This window comes from Dendropsophus ebraccatus, chromosome 6, assembly GCF_027789765.1.
Source record: "Dendropsophus ebraccatus isolate aDenEbr1 chromosome 6, aDenEbr1.pat, whole genome shotgun sequence".
In the NCBI taxonomy this organism is placed as follows: Eukaryota; Metazoa; Chordata; class Amphibia; order Anura; family Hylidae; genus Dendropsophus; species Dendropsophus ebraccatus.
Genome location: NC_091459.1, coordinates 36,648,704 through 36,664,906, shown reverse-complemented (window position 1 = coordinate 36,664,906; position 16,203 = coordinate 36,648,704). Strand labels below are relative to the sequence as shown.

Genomic DNA, 16,203 nt, shown 5'->3' with positions numbered 1-16,203 from the left:
GCACTGTGCACACACTAATCCTGTCTGCCGGACACACACTTTATTTATTTCTCTCCTATCTGCGCAATGGTGTACTGTAAGCTAGGATTACCGCATGTAAAACCGCACTATGCCAACTTGTCAGAAAACTAACAGCGCCTGAGCCAGCGAGTCGCCTGGCAGAGCTGCTGCAGTCACCGGACAGGACGGCGGGGCGGCCATTATACTCACCCCTAAACCCTAGAATCCTCACCTCGCAGCCCCTGCAGCCGTGACACACCGTGCTGCACCAGTCCAGAGCCGTTCATGTACGGACCGAACCGCATAGTCACCAGGGCTTTCTCCGGGAGATCGTACACCTGGGGGCTGGATACAGGGCTGCACCAGTTAAGCTCTGAGCGGGGGACGGGCGGCCACCAGGAGAACACACGGGGGCTGCACTCACAGGAGCTTCGGGGCGAGCAGCAGGCTCCACCTGAAGATCGCACTGGGGGAGGGGGGGCTGCACCGCTGACCGGGTGAGCTGTGGATCAGCTGCAGAGCCCGTAGTTCGTGCGCCCGGGAGGTGGTGATGGGGTGCTGTGTGGACGGCCACCAGGAGATCTGGGGGTGGGGGGGGGGGGTGTTATTCGCGGTCGGCCACCGGGGGATCATGGTTTGGGGGGGGGTTCGTGATCGGCCACTGGGAGATGGGGGGGGGTGATTCGTGGTCGGCCACCAGGAAATCACGGGGGGTGGGGGGGTGCTGGATGGCGGTCGGCCACCGGGAGATCACGGGGGGATACAGGTTGTAGGGCAGATGAGCTCCAGGCCGAAGGGGGGGCACACAGTGGGGGTGAGCTTGGGGGGGGGGGGTACACTCTGCTGTCAGAGTGACAGTGCTGTAGCTGTAAGACCAAGTAAACAGACTCAACTGAGTAATGTGTGAATAACCATCAAACGGTGTTGTCCAAGGCTATTTACCTAATCTTGCAGGCAAAGTTACATAAGAGTCCTTTAGATGATGAGTTCAAAGCACCGTGTATGCAAAACCATTTCTTGAATTGATATACTTAGTCATGTTTTTGTTATCTCATCTGAACTAAACATGACAATCTTGTTGCAGGTTGTGGAGTTAGTATCCGGTGCCATTGGTGACCTGGTGCAAGGAATATACTATGAAAATTCAAATTTACCAGAGGTCAGTACCACATTTTTAAATGAGTCACTTTATGCATTAGTAAAGGGTACCTATAATCATTTTTTTTAAATCACATATTGTAGTGACTTGATCCCAGGTGGCCCTAGGTGCTGAGATCCCCACTAAATGTAGGAGGCAGAAGCGTTCTGCCAAGTACAGTGCACCTTCATTTCTGATAAACTCTGCTGGGCTCTTCTGTGGTGGTGAGAAAATCTATTTGACTCTCCACAAACTCTGCTGCCCACCACAGACTGTCTGAGCACTTCTGCTGTTTCGTTTTAGACGGTGTCGGTAGCCAGGCACCCACAGATCAAAACTTCTGACACTTCTTTCTGGGTACTCCTTATGACAATAGCCATTTTGACCTTCAAGGCGATATAACTTTCAAGTCTGCAATTTACATTCATTATTTGTTTATTGTTGTTATCATGCAATAAAACAAAACTTACCAGAAATCCAGGTCCAGTCTCCTGAAGGCAGATTTTATGACTTGTGCTGGTTGAATAAAGGAGACTAAACCCAGGAATTCTGGCCAGTACAGAGAGTCACGGCTCAGTGTGTCCATCAATCACATGACTGCCTTCTCTATGAGCTCTGAGACTTCCTGATTTTCGAGACTGGGAAAAAAAAGAGTCGGGACACAGGAAGTGCAGTTTTTTCCATGATTAATAATAATAATAATAATTACAATAATAATATAATAATAATAATAATGAATGTATATTGCAATTTTGCTTTATATCATATCTACTGTTTTAGATTAAAGTTTAACAACAGGTACACTTTAAATATTTTCTACCCATTGGTACCCATTACTTTTTTTCCAATGATAGTGACCAAAAAATAGTTATTTCAAAAAAATTTTGTTTGATTTATTTATTTATTTTTGAGGGAATGGTGCATTTCCCCATGAGATAAATAACATAATATTTTGAGAGTTTGGTTCTTTGGTTTTGCCATATTGGTAATCATGTGTATTTGTTTTTATTTTCCTACTGTATAAATGGAAAAAGGTGTGTTTAAATTTTTTTTTTTTAGATTTTGGAACTTTTTAAATGAAAAAAAGTTTGCTTTTTTGTGGCACTATAGTACTTTAACATGCGATCATTTGAATCATATACTGTAGTGCAGTTTGTACAGCATAAATGATGTCTTAAGTTTATTATATGGGTTGAAACGATCATGGTGACACCATGTTTCATTCTTTATATGTTTTATTGAACCTGCTTTTGCAGGAACAATAAAAAAAAATGTGTTGCTGCATACCATGAGCCTATGTTTATTTTCATTGATGTAGCCTTATGCAGGCTTGTGGTTTTGTAGTACTAGCTATACTGTAACCACCCACTTGTCACTTTAGGGGATGGAAGGAAAATCAAAATTACCGTAACTCACTTTAAACATTAGCGGCATTTATTACATTGGCACCACATTTTCTATGTACCTTTCCCCTTATGTAAGAACCAAAGAATCTGCTTAGCTTTTACTCTTCCCATCCTATTTACTTATCTCAGAAATAGAATAAAAATAGATTAACTGATAAGTATTTTTTTATTTGTATAGGGTAGTCCAGAGTAAATTTGACCTAGATTAAGTTTGCATTTTGTATATTTTCTTATTAACATAAGTTCTTCCTATGGATTTAACGTGCTGCTATTTTATTCCATCACAAAGTTCTGAACTGTCATTACATTACCTCCTTACCATTCCTGAATTAATAGTCTGTCTTGCATGGTGAATTTTGATATGACGCTTCTTGCTACAAAAGAAATAGTTTCTTTTCAAATCAGTGTCCAATTTTGTGATCCCTCCTCTCCATGTAACATTGCACCTCTTGGCACGTGCTCAAGTTAGTAAGATTAGAGTCTGCTGCAGGAATTTGATTTAGTCGTTGGTTTTGATTTCTAGAAAGATGATACCTCATAAGAGTGAGATGGGCTTGAATTTCATTCTTTTCTAGGCATATCATGTGTTGCGTCTTCTACAATGGGCACCAGTTCAACAAGATTTTTTATTTATTTTTTTGCACAGAGTAATGAGACCATTAACATAACGTCTGTTTAATATTAAACAAGGCATCTAATGTAGGCTGTTGGTAAATGCATTTTTTAAAAAAAAAATTGTATTAACCCCCTAATAACTGTTTTTGGTGGAGCTGCTGATAAGAATTGTGCCCCCGGGAGTAACTGTATAAAACCTCAGTATATTCGGCTGCCAGAGGTAGCTGATTGAAAACCCCTTTGTCCAGTCCTAGAATCTGTCATTGCTACTATTCAATGAATGATGGGGATGCAGAAAAATAGCTTTCTTATACTTTCACTGCAAAATGGCACCCATATGCACATATATGATGAGGGACTAAAGATAGACTTCAGGTCCTAACTAGTCCATGGGGACCAATTGGACTGGCACATTGCTCCACAAATGCAACTCTCTTCTCTTGGAGCACATTTATCCTCATAGGCCATACTGACCACATTCAAACATATCAGTACACCACAGTCAGGTAACCGGATTAGGCTGAGCCCCGCCTGGAATGAAGAGGATGCTCACACCAGTTGGTCTTTTAGATGGACAGGCAGGGGTGAAGTAGGGCCTAGTAATTCTGCACATCCTTTTAAATTATTTGTATCCATAAATTATATTTAGGATTCTACTCAAAAGTTTTTTATGCTAACTCTATAATAAAAGTTAAGTTTTACTCATCAAAGACAATCGGTCTCCTGCGACGCTGGTTCGTTACGGTCTCGCGGCATAGTACAAATCCCGTGTGCGTCAACATCATAGCTCTTCTGTGTCCAGGCCATTTGAAAGCCAGTAGTCATGCTCTCCAATGCATTCTTAATGGGAGAGCCTAAATTCCGGCCTTCAATGGACATGGAGACAGAAGAGGGTCAAAAGAGCTGTGATTTGAACGGCGATGTATTACTGGAACAAAGCCGCACCGCGGGACACCGATCGTCTCTGGTGCGTATACGTGCCAGCGTGCAGCAGGGAGGAACATTTTAAAAAAATTCTGGAATGCTTAAGCATATAATTTTTAAATATTTACGCTATATAAGTTGGGTATCTTACTGACCCACAGAATATAGACTACCTGAATATTGTAAATAGCATGTTATTTGCATAATTCATTATTATAATTTTTTTTTTCAATTTTGCCCCATTAATTATTTATTTTTTGTTCTGTTTTGTCATTTTTGTCAAGTAGAATTGGTCTTGCAAAATACAAACCCTCATATTGCTCTGTAGATGGAAGAGTAAGAGTTGTAGCTTATAGAACATGGGGATAAATATTGACAATGCAAAAGTAAAAAGTAGCTGAGACGTGAAGGGTTTAAGTATTCAGGTTTTTATTAAAAGTTGAATTAGATTTGGTTAATAATGCTGCATAGGATTTATCCAGACAACCATAATTTTATATCTGTGTTTATTTTAGAAAAATGCCTTTACCGATGACATCGGAATAAACAACTGGATGGAGCACATTTACCTTTCTCATGGTGCACTTCTGGCTAAAAGCTGTCAAGCGGCAATGGAACTAGCAAAGCATGATCCAGAGGTCCAGTCTATGGCTTTCCAATATGGAAAGCACATGTCGTTAAGCTATAAGGTACATTTATTATGTGGTCATGTTTTTATCAGTACCGTATTTTCAGGCGTATAAGACGACTTTTTAACCCCAAAAAATGTTCTTAGAAGTTGGGGGTCGCCCCATACGGTGGGGGGAGTTACAAAATGGCCCTATCCCCACCATATGGGGCAACCACTACAAGAAAAAAAACAGTTAACTCGCCTCCGGAAGTACCCAAAGCCTCTGTCATTCTTCCGAAGCTCTCCCAGCAGCCGAGCGTCTGCGAGCTTCTCCGATGAGACGCTCGGCTGCTTGGGAGAGCTTCGGGGATCCCCGGTGGAGTCAGTGTAGGTCACACTGCCTGCGCCGGGAACGGGACAGCTGCCGTTTTCCGGCGTATAAGGCGAACCCCTGACAATCTTCTTGAAAGTCAGGGGTCGTCTCATACGCTGGAAAAACAGTATATGGGGAATGTGGATCTGATAATATTTTGAGTTTTAATATTCAATGGAAAATAGTAAGAGTCTGCTCTTCTGAAGTAAACTCCTCCAAATACCCAATGGTATGTAATTTATTGGCAGGCAGATAATGTAGAAATTTAAGATACCATCCCCAAAATAACAAGCAAGAATTATTGGGAGTTCATACAAGGTAAAACATAAGAGAAGGAACTGAATTCCATGCAGAATTGCCTTTTTTGGGTCGAATGTACGTATGACTAAAACTCCTTCCTTTTTGCGCTAAAAAAAAAAAACACTGAAGGAATCGGTATATCGTTAGAATTTAAACGATAATCGTTTTGTGTAGTTGCAGGCGACAATAAAAATATCATTTGCATGTCGTTGATCGTTGATTTAGATCTGACCCTAAAATTACTGTTAATCGTACGCTGTAATTCTGCATTCATTTACTAATCATTCAGTATAATTCCACATCGGAAACTAGGATGTAAGTCTAACTGTATATTAAGTCTAACGAGGTTAACCTGAAGGGACTCCTATACCCTAAGAGAGATGAGCAAACAGAAGAAGAATGATCTAGCCAGGTCCTCCAGAAAGACAGAGAGGTAGATATGTAAAAAGATAGAAGTATTTATTCAACAGTAATATAAACTAGATAAAAGATGCATTAAAAACAATATTTATAAAAAACCTGCAAATCAGTAAATGATACACATATATCATTAGTGAGTACTGTATGCATGCAAAATAACAAATTTTTTCGTAATTTATTCGTTATTTTGCATGCATAGAGTACTCACTAATGATATATGTGTATCATTTACTGATTTGCAGGTTTTTTTCAATATTGGTTTTTAATGCATCTTTTATCTAGTTTATATAACTGTTGAATAAATACTTCTATCTTTTTACATATCTAACTCTCTGTCTTTCTGGAGGACCTGGCTATATCATAATTCCAAATCGTTCGTTAGTTTTGCTCGGATCAGATAGAGTAAATGATTGATTGTAGTAACGACTGTTCTAACAATCATAACTAACAACTATAGTTTTGTGTAATATGGTGAATGATTTTAGGTTAATGGTAAACAATCTTGTTTGTGATCGTTAATCGTTAAAAATTGCTTGGTCTAATATGACCGAAACATCTATGATGTCTCCCATACATTGTATATACCCACAATATTCAGAGAAGCAGCATAGAGGATATTACACTGTGCTGTGTAAGCTGTGAATTCAGCACTGGGGTGAAAAACTTTTGACATGTCATAGAGATATGTCAAGTTTTGATAAGTCTGAGTGTTCACACCTGTACTGGGAGAACAAGCGGGAGAGGACGCGCTAGTAGTTAGGGCTGGGTGATTATGGCCTAAAGCAGTGATAGCTAACCTTGACACTCCAGCTGTTTCAAAACTACAATTCCCATCATACCGGGGCAGCCAAAGCCATATCTTTGGTTGTTCAGGCATGATGGGAATTGTAGTTTTGCAACAGCTGGAGTGTCAAGGTTAGCCATCACTGATTACAATTACCTTGATTACAATTATTGAACAATTATGATGCCATGCCCCTTTTTAAACCACACCCCTTTTGCAAGCCACACCCATTTTGGCCTGCCAAATTGTTGAATTTTTCTTTCACTGTTCTTTTTCTTGGTTAATTGCACTAAAGATAGGGATGCTTCTTCTAATAACACATAGTATAAATCTCTGTGCTTTACATATAGTATGCACTTGTGCTCTCTCTCTCTCTCTCTCTCTGTGTAAAGCACCCACTGCACAGTATATGTAAAGCACCCAGTGCACACCTTAGGGCTGGCAGCCTAAGGAGTTGATGGGTGCCCTTGAAGTGGGGGACAGTGGCCAGAGGCTGTGCAGTGGTGGCCTGAAGAGGCATTCCCCCAGACTCCCGGGAGGCTGCCGTTGTGACCCCTGCAGCGGCTGTTTAAAGGTAGCAGGCTCGGGTACCAGTGAACCAGAATGTGGCTAGTGCCAGAGGCTGTGCAGCACTGGCCTGAAGTGGTGTTCCCCAGACTCCTGGGAGGCTGTCCATTATGTCCTCCGCAGTAGCTGTTTAAAGGTAGCTGCATCGGTTCCGCTGTGGTGGGTGGCAGCTGGAGACTGTCTGGAGTGATATCCCCTAAGTCCCAGCAGGCTGGTGGAGGGCTTTGCAGTGGTGAGTATTCAAAGTGGGTATTGCTGGAGGAGTGGGGAAGGCATCAGCTGTGCAGCTACAAACTGCTGAATTTTTGCATGAATCGTGAAAAAAATCAGTTCAACAGCCGTTGCTTTTAAGTGCCAAACAAAAGCTGTTGTCCGTACGTTGTGTGAACATAGCCTAAAAAGGGAGTAGAAGCTTAATGTTAGTGGTGAGTCATGCCGTAGAGTGGCACAACTTCCTCCTCCCTCTTTTTACTGCATATTTACCGCTGGCCAGCCTCCTGCTCCATGCTGGCGTCTTATGCCCACGTTTAGAGCCCTATTAGATAAAGTGGCTTTTTGTTTCCACTGATTAATGATCAACAATCCTTGTGAGAAGGACCTGAAATCATTCATCATAACACACAGAACAATAGTCGTTAGTTGCGATCGCACTTACGATTGTCCCTATACTCTATAGTCTACAAACATTCATAATTTCGATGTGTACATACACCAAAAGGTTTGTGAACAATTTATGATTTTATGGTCTGCTCAAAACACGCGATCAATGACAGGTGAACAAACTTTCATTAGTTATTAGATTGTTGCCCTCATACACACAGAAAGATCATCTCTAAAATGCGAACAATTTAACAATTTTTTGCACAATAAGCTTTCCCATGTATATAGGGCCCTATATACTTTTATTACTTATATTAAATTATGTTGCCAAAAAAGCTAATTGCAAGTGTAATGAGTTTTCTGAACCCTGTTAAATTCTTGACAACCTGATTTACATTTATTTTTCTAACTGGAACAATGAGCAAAATGCTGAAGGAATCTGTGCATACTATTAGTCATGATATGGATGGTTTTAGAAAGGTATGCCCTTTAAGCCGAAGATAAAATGTTTTAGGTGTTTAGTAGTAATGGGGCAGCAGACAGCAGATTTTCCATCCATAATTTAATGCTATTTTCCATGTACACTGCACTCTAGTGTTGTATTCCCTGAAGTTCACCTTGTGCCCAGGAGCATCATAGAACCCTTTGGGTAACAGCGATGAGTTTTTCTTGTTATATTGCAAAGTACTGCTTACTCATGGGAGTTTAAGCAGAAGCAGGACAAATATAACATAGAGATAATGCATAGCACAGTCATAGACATGCTGCTGATGGAGCACCGCAGCCTGACTTATAATCAAAAAGTGCCAAAAAGAAAAGCTTTGATGTCTGTCTGTAGCAAACATTTAAAGCATTTTACCTGATCAGAATACAAAATTAGATTGAGCTGTGATTGGCTGCTATGGGCAATAAAAACATTTTTTCCTTTAAGACACTTTAGATTATCTCCTCAAGTATTTAAAGGGGGTGTTCAGACTTAAGAAAACATGGCCACTTTCCTCTAGAAACAGCATTTCTCCTTTCTTCAGTTTGGCTGTGGTTTTGGCAGTTTAGTTTAATTGAAGTGAATGGAGCTGAATTGTAATACCACACACAACCTGAGAACAAGGATGGTGCTGTTTTGGGTAGAATTTGGCTAATCCTAATCCTGGACAACCCCTTTAATGAGGAGTTTATAGGTATTTGTTTTGTGTTTACAGTGTAAATGATTACATACTCTGTGTATAAGAATAGATGCAAAAAAATATGTGCATGTGATCACTGATACATTGAATAATGAGAAATTGCAGGTTTTTTTTTTTTGTTCTGATCTGGACAATAACAAGTGCAGAATAAGTTTAGGAAGCTGTCCAACTTCAACTTTTTAGAGGTGACCATGCTAAATCAAAAATAGTTTTCTAAAATTCTAGATCTGAGATTTGTGCAGGCCTGGTATAGTACATATAAATGTATGTCGTATTTTCCAGGGTATAAGATGACTTCCACTTTTACAGTTAAAATATAGAATTTGGGATATACTCACTGTATATGACTACCCTTCTTCCAACACACAACAAATAAAAATTAATAAAAAAGACATCAGACAGCAGCGATATCTGAGAGGCAGAGAAGGAGGTACAGTAATACCGGAAGGATAGAAGGGCGACAAAACGGGTGAAAGAGGTGTGCTTTTCTGGGCACAGTTCCACTCTACAATATCCCTTTTTTTCATACCCCAAATGACTGCAGCTTGCTCTGCCCTTTATACGGGTGCTGCATACGGCGGAGATGCAGCCGTTTTTTAGCTCCTCCACTGTCTGTGGCGACCACCAATTCTCCAGTCTGGTTTTAAAATTTTTCAGCACCCAGTATATAAAACAAGCCCTAACTTTTGAGAATTTTCCTGGGTTAAAAAGTTGCCTTATATGCAGGAAAATACAGTGTGTGTGTGTGTGTATATGTGTGTGTATATATATATATATATATATATATATATATATACATACATACATACATAGTGGTACCTTGGTTTATGTGCGTTTTGGTTTAAGAGCGCACAGTTTTTCAAAATTGTGACTTTGTTTAAGAGCATTGCTTTGGTTTAAGAGCTCCCTGTACTGCGTGGGAGCACGAGTGGAGCAGGGGCATGGTCTGCATAGCGGGGTCTACAGCTCTCTCTGACCCAGGAAGTCTCCCTCACCTTCCAAATCATAGCAAATACACTTCAGGCTGGGGTTTGCATCAGGGGACAGGACAGTGGAGGTAATCTTTTCATAGTTGTAACCCCCTCTCCCTAGACAGAGAGTGCTGCATGTATGTGCCCACCCTATACCCTGCTCATTCCTTCATGCTCCCTGCAGTCTCTGTCCGCCCTTGTGTTTCCCATCCTCTCCATTACTGTACAGTAACCTATAATATCACATATTCTGCTGTTTCTGAATGTTTGTTTCATCTGTTTTACATGTTGTTCAGAATAATAAATCATTATTTTTGGGGTGTAGAACCAATTGTCTGCATTTTTATGATTTCTGGATTTGGATTACAAGCTCGGTCCCGGAACAAAGTATGCTCGTAATCCAAGGCACCACTGTATATATATATTCATTTAGTTACACCCAGCACATCCCTATGCAGTCAGCATGATATTTCTTTCTATACGGACATGGAGAGAAAGGAGCGCTGCACCTCACGCGTATGACTGACACTAATGCCTCTCGGCTACATTTAAAAACAAACTCCAGGATAATGGTATATAATTTGATCAAACCATATCGCCTCATGTACCACGTGCAGGTCCCCTGGTTAACATGAGTCCCTACACTCAACACTGTGTCAGTCAGCGACTGTGGAACCCGCAAAGCAAGCACACACAGAGAAGGGAGGCTATAGAATGGCCCTGCAACCCCACTGTTACAGGACCAATCCCCAAGGGCCCCCGACAAAACCCAGCAGGCACCGCCGGCGGAGAAAGAGGTCACCAAGCAACACAAGTGTGGTTTTTGGGCTGGCCCTTGGGGTTTGGCCCTGTGACAGTGGGGTTGCAGGGCCATTCTATGGCCTCCCTTCCCTGTGTGTGCTCGCTTTGCGAGGTTAGCGGTCGCTGACTGACACAGTGGTGAGTTAGTGTAGGGACTCATGTGAACCAGGGGACCTGCACGTGGTACATAAAGCAATATGTTTTGATCAAATTATATACCAACATCCTGGCGTTGGTTTTTAAATGTAGCTGAGAGGCATTAGTGTCAGCCATAGGTATGAGGTGCAGCGCTCCTTTCTTTTTTTGTCCGTATATTTTTTTCTATCCTCTCTCTCATATGGAACGTTTCTTGAATTCTATACGGCTATGTTCCCAGTTGGTAAAAATGATGGCCATTATTATACAGATAATAAGTGTTACTATAAAATAACTGCTGTTATTTGTTGCGCAGTTGCGCAGTCCCAACAAAAACAGCCATCATTTTGACAGTGTAGGAACATACCCTTAGGGTGCCTTCACACACACCGGATCCGCTGCAGATTTGATGGTGCAGATTTAATAATGTGTTCAGTTACTTAGATGAAATCTACTGCGGATCCGCTGCTGATTCCGCTGCGATAAGGTGTGTGTTAAAGGGGTACTCCAGCGTGGGGGCTATTTTTAGATGTGGCCGGGGAGGAGGTGGCTGAAAAAAAAGACATCCACTCACGTCCCCGGTTCCAGCGGCGGGTCCCGCATCGCAGTGCTCCGGTGCCCGGTTCTCGGACGCTTCCAAGTGTCTGACGTGGGCCCAAGACGTGACGTCTCAGGTCCGCTCAGCCACTAAGTGAAGGAGGCGGGATCCCGCCTCCTTCACTGCGTAACTGTCATTTAAATGAAACTCAATAACTATGAAAAGAACATGCGATTTAAAAAAACAACAACTCTGTAATAGGATTTATTGAGCAAATGAGTTTACTTCTGTACTCAAAATGCAATCAGGATTTCTCTGTCCATTAGGGTCTATGGAGGGGGGAGGGGCTGAGGGGGATCAGTAACCATGGAGGGGAGAAAAGGCAGCCCCTGCACAGCATATCATCCTGCAATTTTCTCTCACCAAGATCCCAGACGTGCACTCACCGTTCTGACCTCTAAATCCAGCATTTTATGTGCCCACACAGTCTCCAGACTATACAGCTGCTTGTCTGCTTTTCCTGTTCCCTCATCCCCCTCGGCCCCTCCCCTCTCCATAGGTTATAATAGGACTCAGCAAACCCGTCTTCAATTTGCTCCTTTGTAATGAAGACTGCTTTGCCTGATCATGAACAGATAAGGAAAGGGGGGGGGCTGCAAAACTGCTTTTTGAGTACAGAAAGAGGCTTTTTTTGCCTAATAAAATCTATTACAAAGTTTCTTAAAATTGCGTGATTTCTGCAAAAATATTTTAAATGACAGGTACACTCAAAAAAATTTTTCCTATTGCTTATGTCTTTTTTTTTCCCTTGCAGCATTTGCCATTTTTATAGATATGTAGACTAGCTTGGTGTTCCATGCAGGTAAGAGCACCTCCTGTAATGGTAACATTTTACAAGTAATTGTAAAATACAATAGCAATTCGCTTCTAGTAAAATATGCCTTTTAACTAAAGAGGAGCGAACCAGGAGCATGCTCGAGTCCATCTGAACCCGAACTTTTGGCATTTGATTAGCGGTGGCTGCTGAAGTTGGATAAAGCCCTAGGGCTATGTGGAAAACATGGATATAGTCATTGGCTGTATCCATGTTTTCCAGACAACTTTAGAGCTTTATCCAAGTTCTGCAGCCCCAGCTAATCAAATGCAGATCGTTCGGGTTCGGATGGACTCAAACCCGAACCCGGTCCGCTATTTCACACGTGTGTGTGGTTTTTTTTTGTTTTTTTTTTTTGCAAAATAACAGCCTTAATTTTTTTAAATAACTGCTGACATTTTAAAATGCTGGCCATCAGTGTTCATGAACATTGATAAAACGGCCATAAATAAACAATGGACGTTATTTTGCCTTAAAAAGACATTGTGTGAGCATAGCCTTAGATTAAAGGGTTGGTTTCACCATTGCACATGTGGTTAATATTCAGACAATGGATGTAATAGTTTGCTCTTGATTCTGCTGCTTATTGTACATATTGACGTAGACCTGATTGACTGTCATCATGATTAGAGCAATATTTTCTATCTGTATTTCAGTTGAACTCAGACCTGCAGCCATTCATGAATGGAAAAGACAGTGGTACATCTTTTAGTCTGAACTGTGCCCCTGTTGTTCTTCACCAGGAGTTTATAGGAAGAGCGGCATGGATGGATCAGGTCAAACAGGTAATGACTATGTTTCTGGCCATGTGATGGTTCTATTCAAAACCGTGTCTTGCTTGCATGTCTTACATAAATAAATAAATGAATGATTTTATCATGTCTGTTATATTATTTACCAGCATAAATAATTTATATAGTGTGCGCATTTCTATTGCCTTTAACCCCTTCATGATTAAGAATGTTTTCCCATGAAATCCAGTTGGATACATGATCAGAATATTAGCGGACATCGTCTTCATTTTCCTTGTGGTGCTAATAATGTCCAATTCCAGTTGGTTGGTCACGTGTGCAGTTATTTCAGTCACTTCTCTATTGGCTCTATTGTTTAAAAAAATTCTTTTAAAGCATGCATGGATTATATTAAGCCTTCAGAGTAATTTATGGTACTCTCACTGCTGTTTTTGAACCCCTTGACAACCTCCTTGATAGAACACAGCTATTTTTCATTTCTCCATTTCAGAAGTCAGGACCAGGGATGGGCTATGTGCCAGTAGTACACAAATGGGACTTCCTCCCTTGGTTGCCTGTCTAATCACAGCTCAAGTCCTGCTCCCCCCTTCTATGTCATGACATAGTGCTGGTAAAAGTGCAATAAACAGGTTGGCGCTGGGCTGATGATTTACACAGTACATTACTAAAGATGGTATGTTAAGAGGGCTGGGGATCCTGGTGCACTGGTTTTGTAAGTTGCTATCTGAGCCGACTTAAAAAACAGCGGCACAGCAAGGAAAGGGATGCAATAAGCATCTAGCTTTTTAGTGCTGAGATGAGAATAAAGCCAGTAGAGATCCTTTGAAAAGCAGACACAACTTTCAGGTATGCAGTCTATCTCCCTCTATTTCTCATATCACATGCTTTGCCCCACCCACTTCCTTTGTTTTGTACTGCTGTATTTATTACTAGACAGATTTTTTCTAACAGACAGTGGACACCAGATTTCGGGGAAAGGGATACACAAAGTGGCCAAGACTTGAAAGTTCTCTGTGGTAAAGAGATATATTTGGTAAATTAAATGATTTAATGATGTAATGTTAGGACTCACTTAAGCTAAGTTCAAAAGGGAGATAGACAAGGGCAGAAAATTCACTTTGCTTTCTGGTAAATAGTGTAGACCCTTACTAGGTTGACACAGGTCACCCATGCAACACTCCAACAGCACTGTAGAATAAGGGCGTTATTAAGTGAGCAACGATCTGCTTGATTGTTACTCGCTTACAAAGCCTATCACGTGGCGCGACTATCGTGCAGCAAGGGTTGCACATACATTGTTAACGATGTCCGTGCAGCCCCTGCTGTATATACTGTAGAAGATAATGTATTTTTCTTCTCCACACTCCCCAGTGACCTTGTAGCTCTTCTCTGCTGTCAGGAGTCACAATGAAAGCTTCTACACCCGTCTCTGCCAATCCCTGGCCAATTTGGGACAGCATTGCGGCCGGGGATTGGCTTCAGAGACAGGCTCTGAACTTCCAGCGATGGCTGCGGGGAGAAGCAAGAACCCTGGGGAGCGTGGACAGGTATGTATAAATTTTATTTTATTTTTATACACATTTATCAGCTGTCAGCTGCGCATTTCTATTACATGTAGCAATGCGCGGTCGATTAATTTTCAATAACAATAAAAAATAAAATAAAAACTATAAATCATTACGTCATTTTTTCGGCGGACAGCAGATTGAGTTTGAGAATATCATTGAGTCAGTGGGACAGGTGGAACTTCAAGCGGAGTCCGCCGCGAGGCCCTCACCATTAATGACAGACTGCACCGATCGCGATGCAGCCTGTCATTAACCCCTTAAACGCAGCTTTTAAGTGTAAGCGACAGGAGCAGTGTAACTGGGGGGTCCCAATTGCAGTGTTGGACCGCCGGAGGTCTCTTTCCTTCCTCTGTGCAGTCCGATCTGCGCCCTGATCATTGAGTCTGCCACAGGCAGGCTCAATGAGCAGGGTACCTATAACACTGATCAAGTGTAGGAAATCTAATTGCATGTAATAGTCCCCCAAGAAAAAAAAAAGTAAAAATGTTCTTAAAAATACACCAAAGCCCCAATAAAGATTAAAATCACCCCCTATCATAAATAAAACATATAAAAATAAATAAACATATTATATACCATAGCGTGCGTAATTGTCCCATCTATTAAAATATAACAATCATTATCCCACACAACGAACAGCGTATTCCATAATATATATATAAAAAAAAATTATTTATATATATATATATATATATATATATATATATATATATATATATATATATATATATATTATGTATAAAATAATTAAAAAGTGATCAAAAGTCTGATCAACACAAATATGGTATTAATAAAAACTAGAGATTATGGCACAAAAAATGACACCCCGGTCAGCACCGTAGGTCACAATACGGCCATTTTATTAATAATTAGGATTTCATTTAAAAAAATTGAAAATCTGTGTAAACCTGCATGTGGTTGTGTTAAGACTGACCTATAGAATAATGGTATAATGTCGCTTTTACTGCATGGTGCATTATGTAGACACTGGAATCCCTCAAAGGTTAGAAAATTGCATTCTTTTTTCCAATTTATATTTTCATAAATAATATTTTGGGGTTCCATCATACATGTTATGGTAGAATGAAAGGTGCCATTACAAAGTACACTTGTTTCTGAAAAAAAAACAAGCCCTTACATAGCCCTGTAGATAGAAAAATGAAAGTGCTAGAGCCCTTAGAAGGGGAGGTGGAAAAAAATGAAGAAATAAAAATTGGTGCAGTCCACTGGGTCATTTTGGGCTTGGTCCTCTAAGGGTTAAAGGGGTTATCAAAGCTTACAAAAACATGGCCACTTTCTTCCAGCAACAGCACCACTCTTGTCCACAGTTTGGGTGTGTGTTTTGAAGCTGAATTGTAATACCACACACAACCTGAGGACAGTGGTGGTCCTGTTTTTGCAGTTAAGTAGCTGTGTTTTTTCTTATTCTGAATAGCCCATTTAAGGCTCAAACTGGCTGCATCCTTAAGGGGTTAAGAATGGAAAAAGAAAAATTTTCGTTGGGTATAAACAATTATTTTAGCAACACAGAATAAATACTTCTTATTACTCTTATTGAGTTTGAGCTCTTAAAGAGGACCTGTCACCCCCTGTGTCGGGGTGACAGGCTCCCGACCCCCAGCTAGATCCCCTGATACTGAGCT

General features: G+C 40.9%; 1 protein-coding gene across 1 annotated transcript in view; it reads left to right on the top strand.

Annotated features, from left to right (window-relative positions):
- The window catches only part of PDSS2 (decaprenyl diphosphate synthase subunit 2), a 129,809-nt gene that overhangs the window by 108,985 nt on the left and 4,621 nt on the right, over nt 1–16,203 (top strand). The window contains exons 5-7 of the mRNA XM_069973615.1: nt 1,085–1,159; nt 4,599–4,772; nt 12,897–13,025. Of these exons, the coding sequence (XP_069829716.1) occupies nt 1,085–1,159; nt 4,599–4,772; nt 12,897–13,025 (378 nt within the window). The remainder of the gene's footprint in view (nt 1–1,084; nt 1,160–4,598; nt 4,773–12,896; nt 13,026–16,203) is intronic.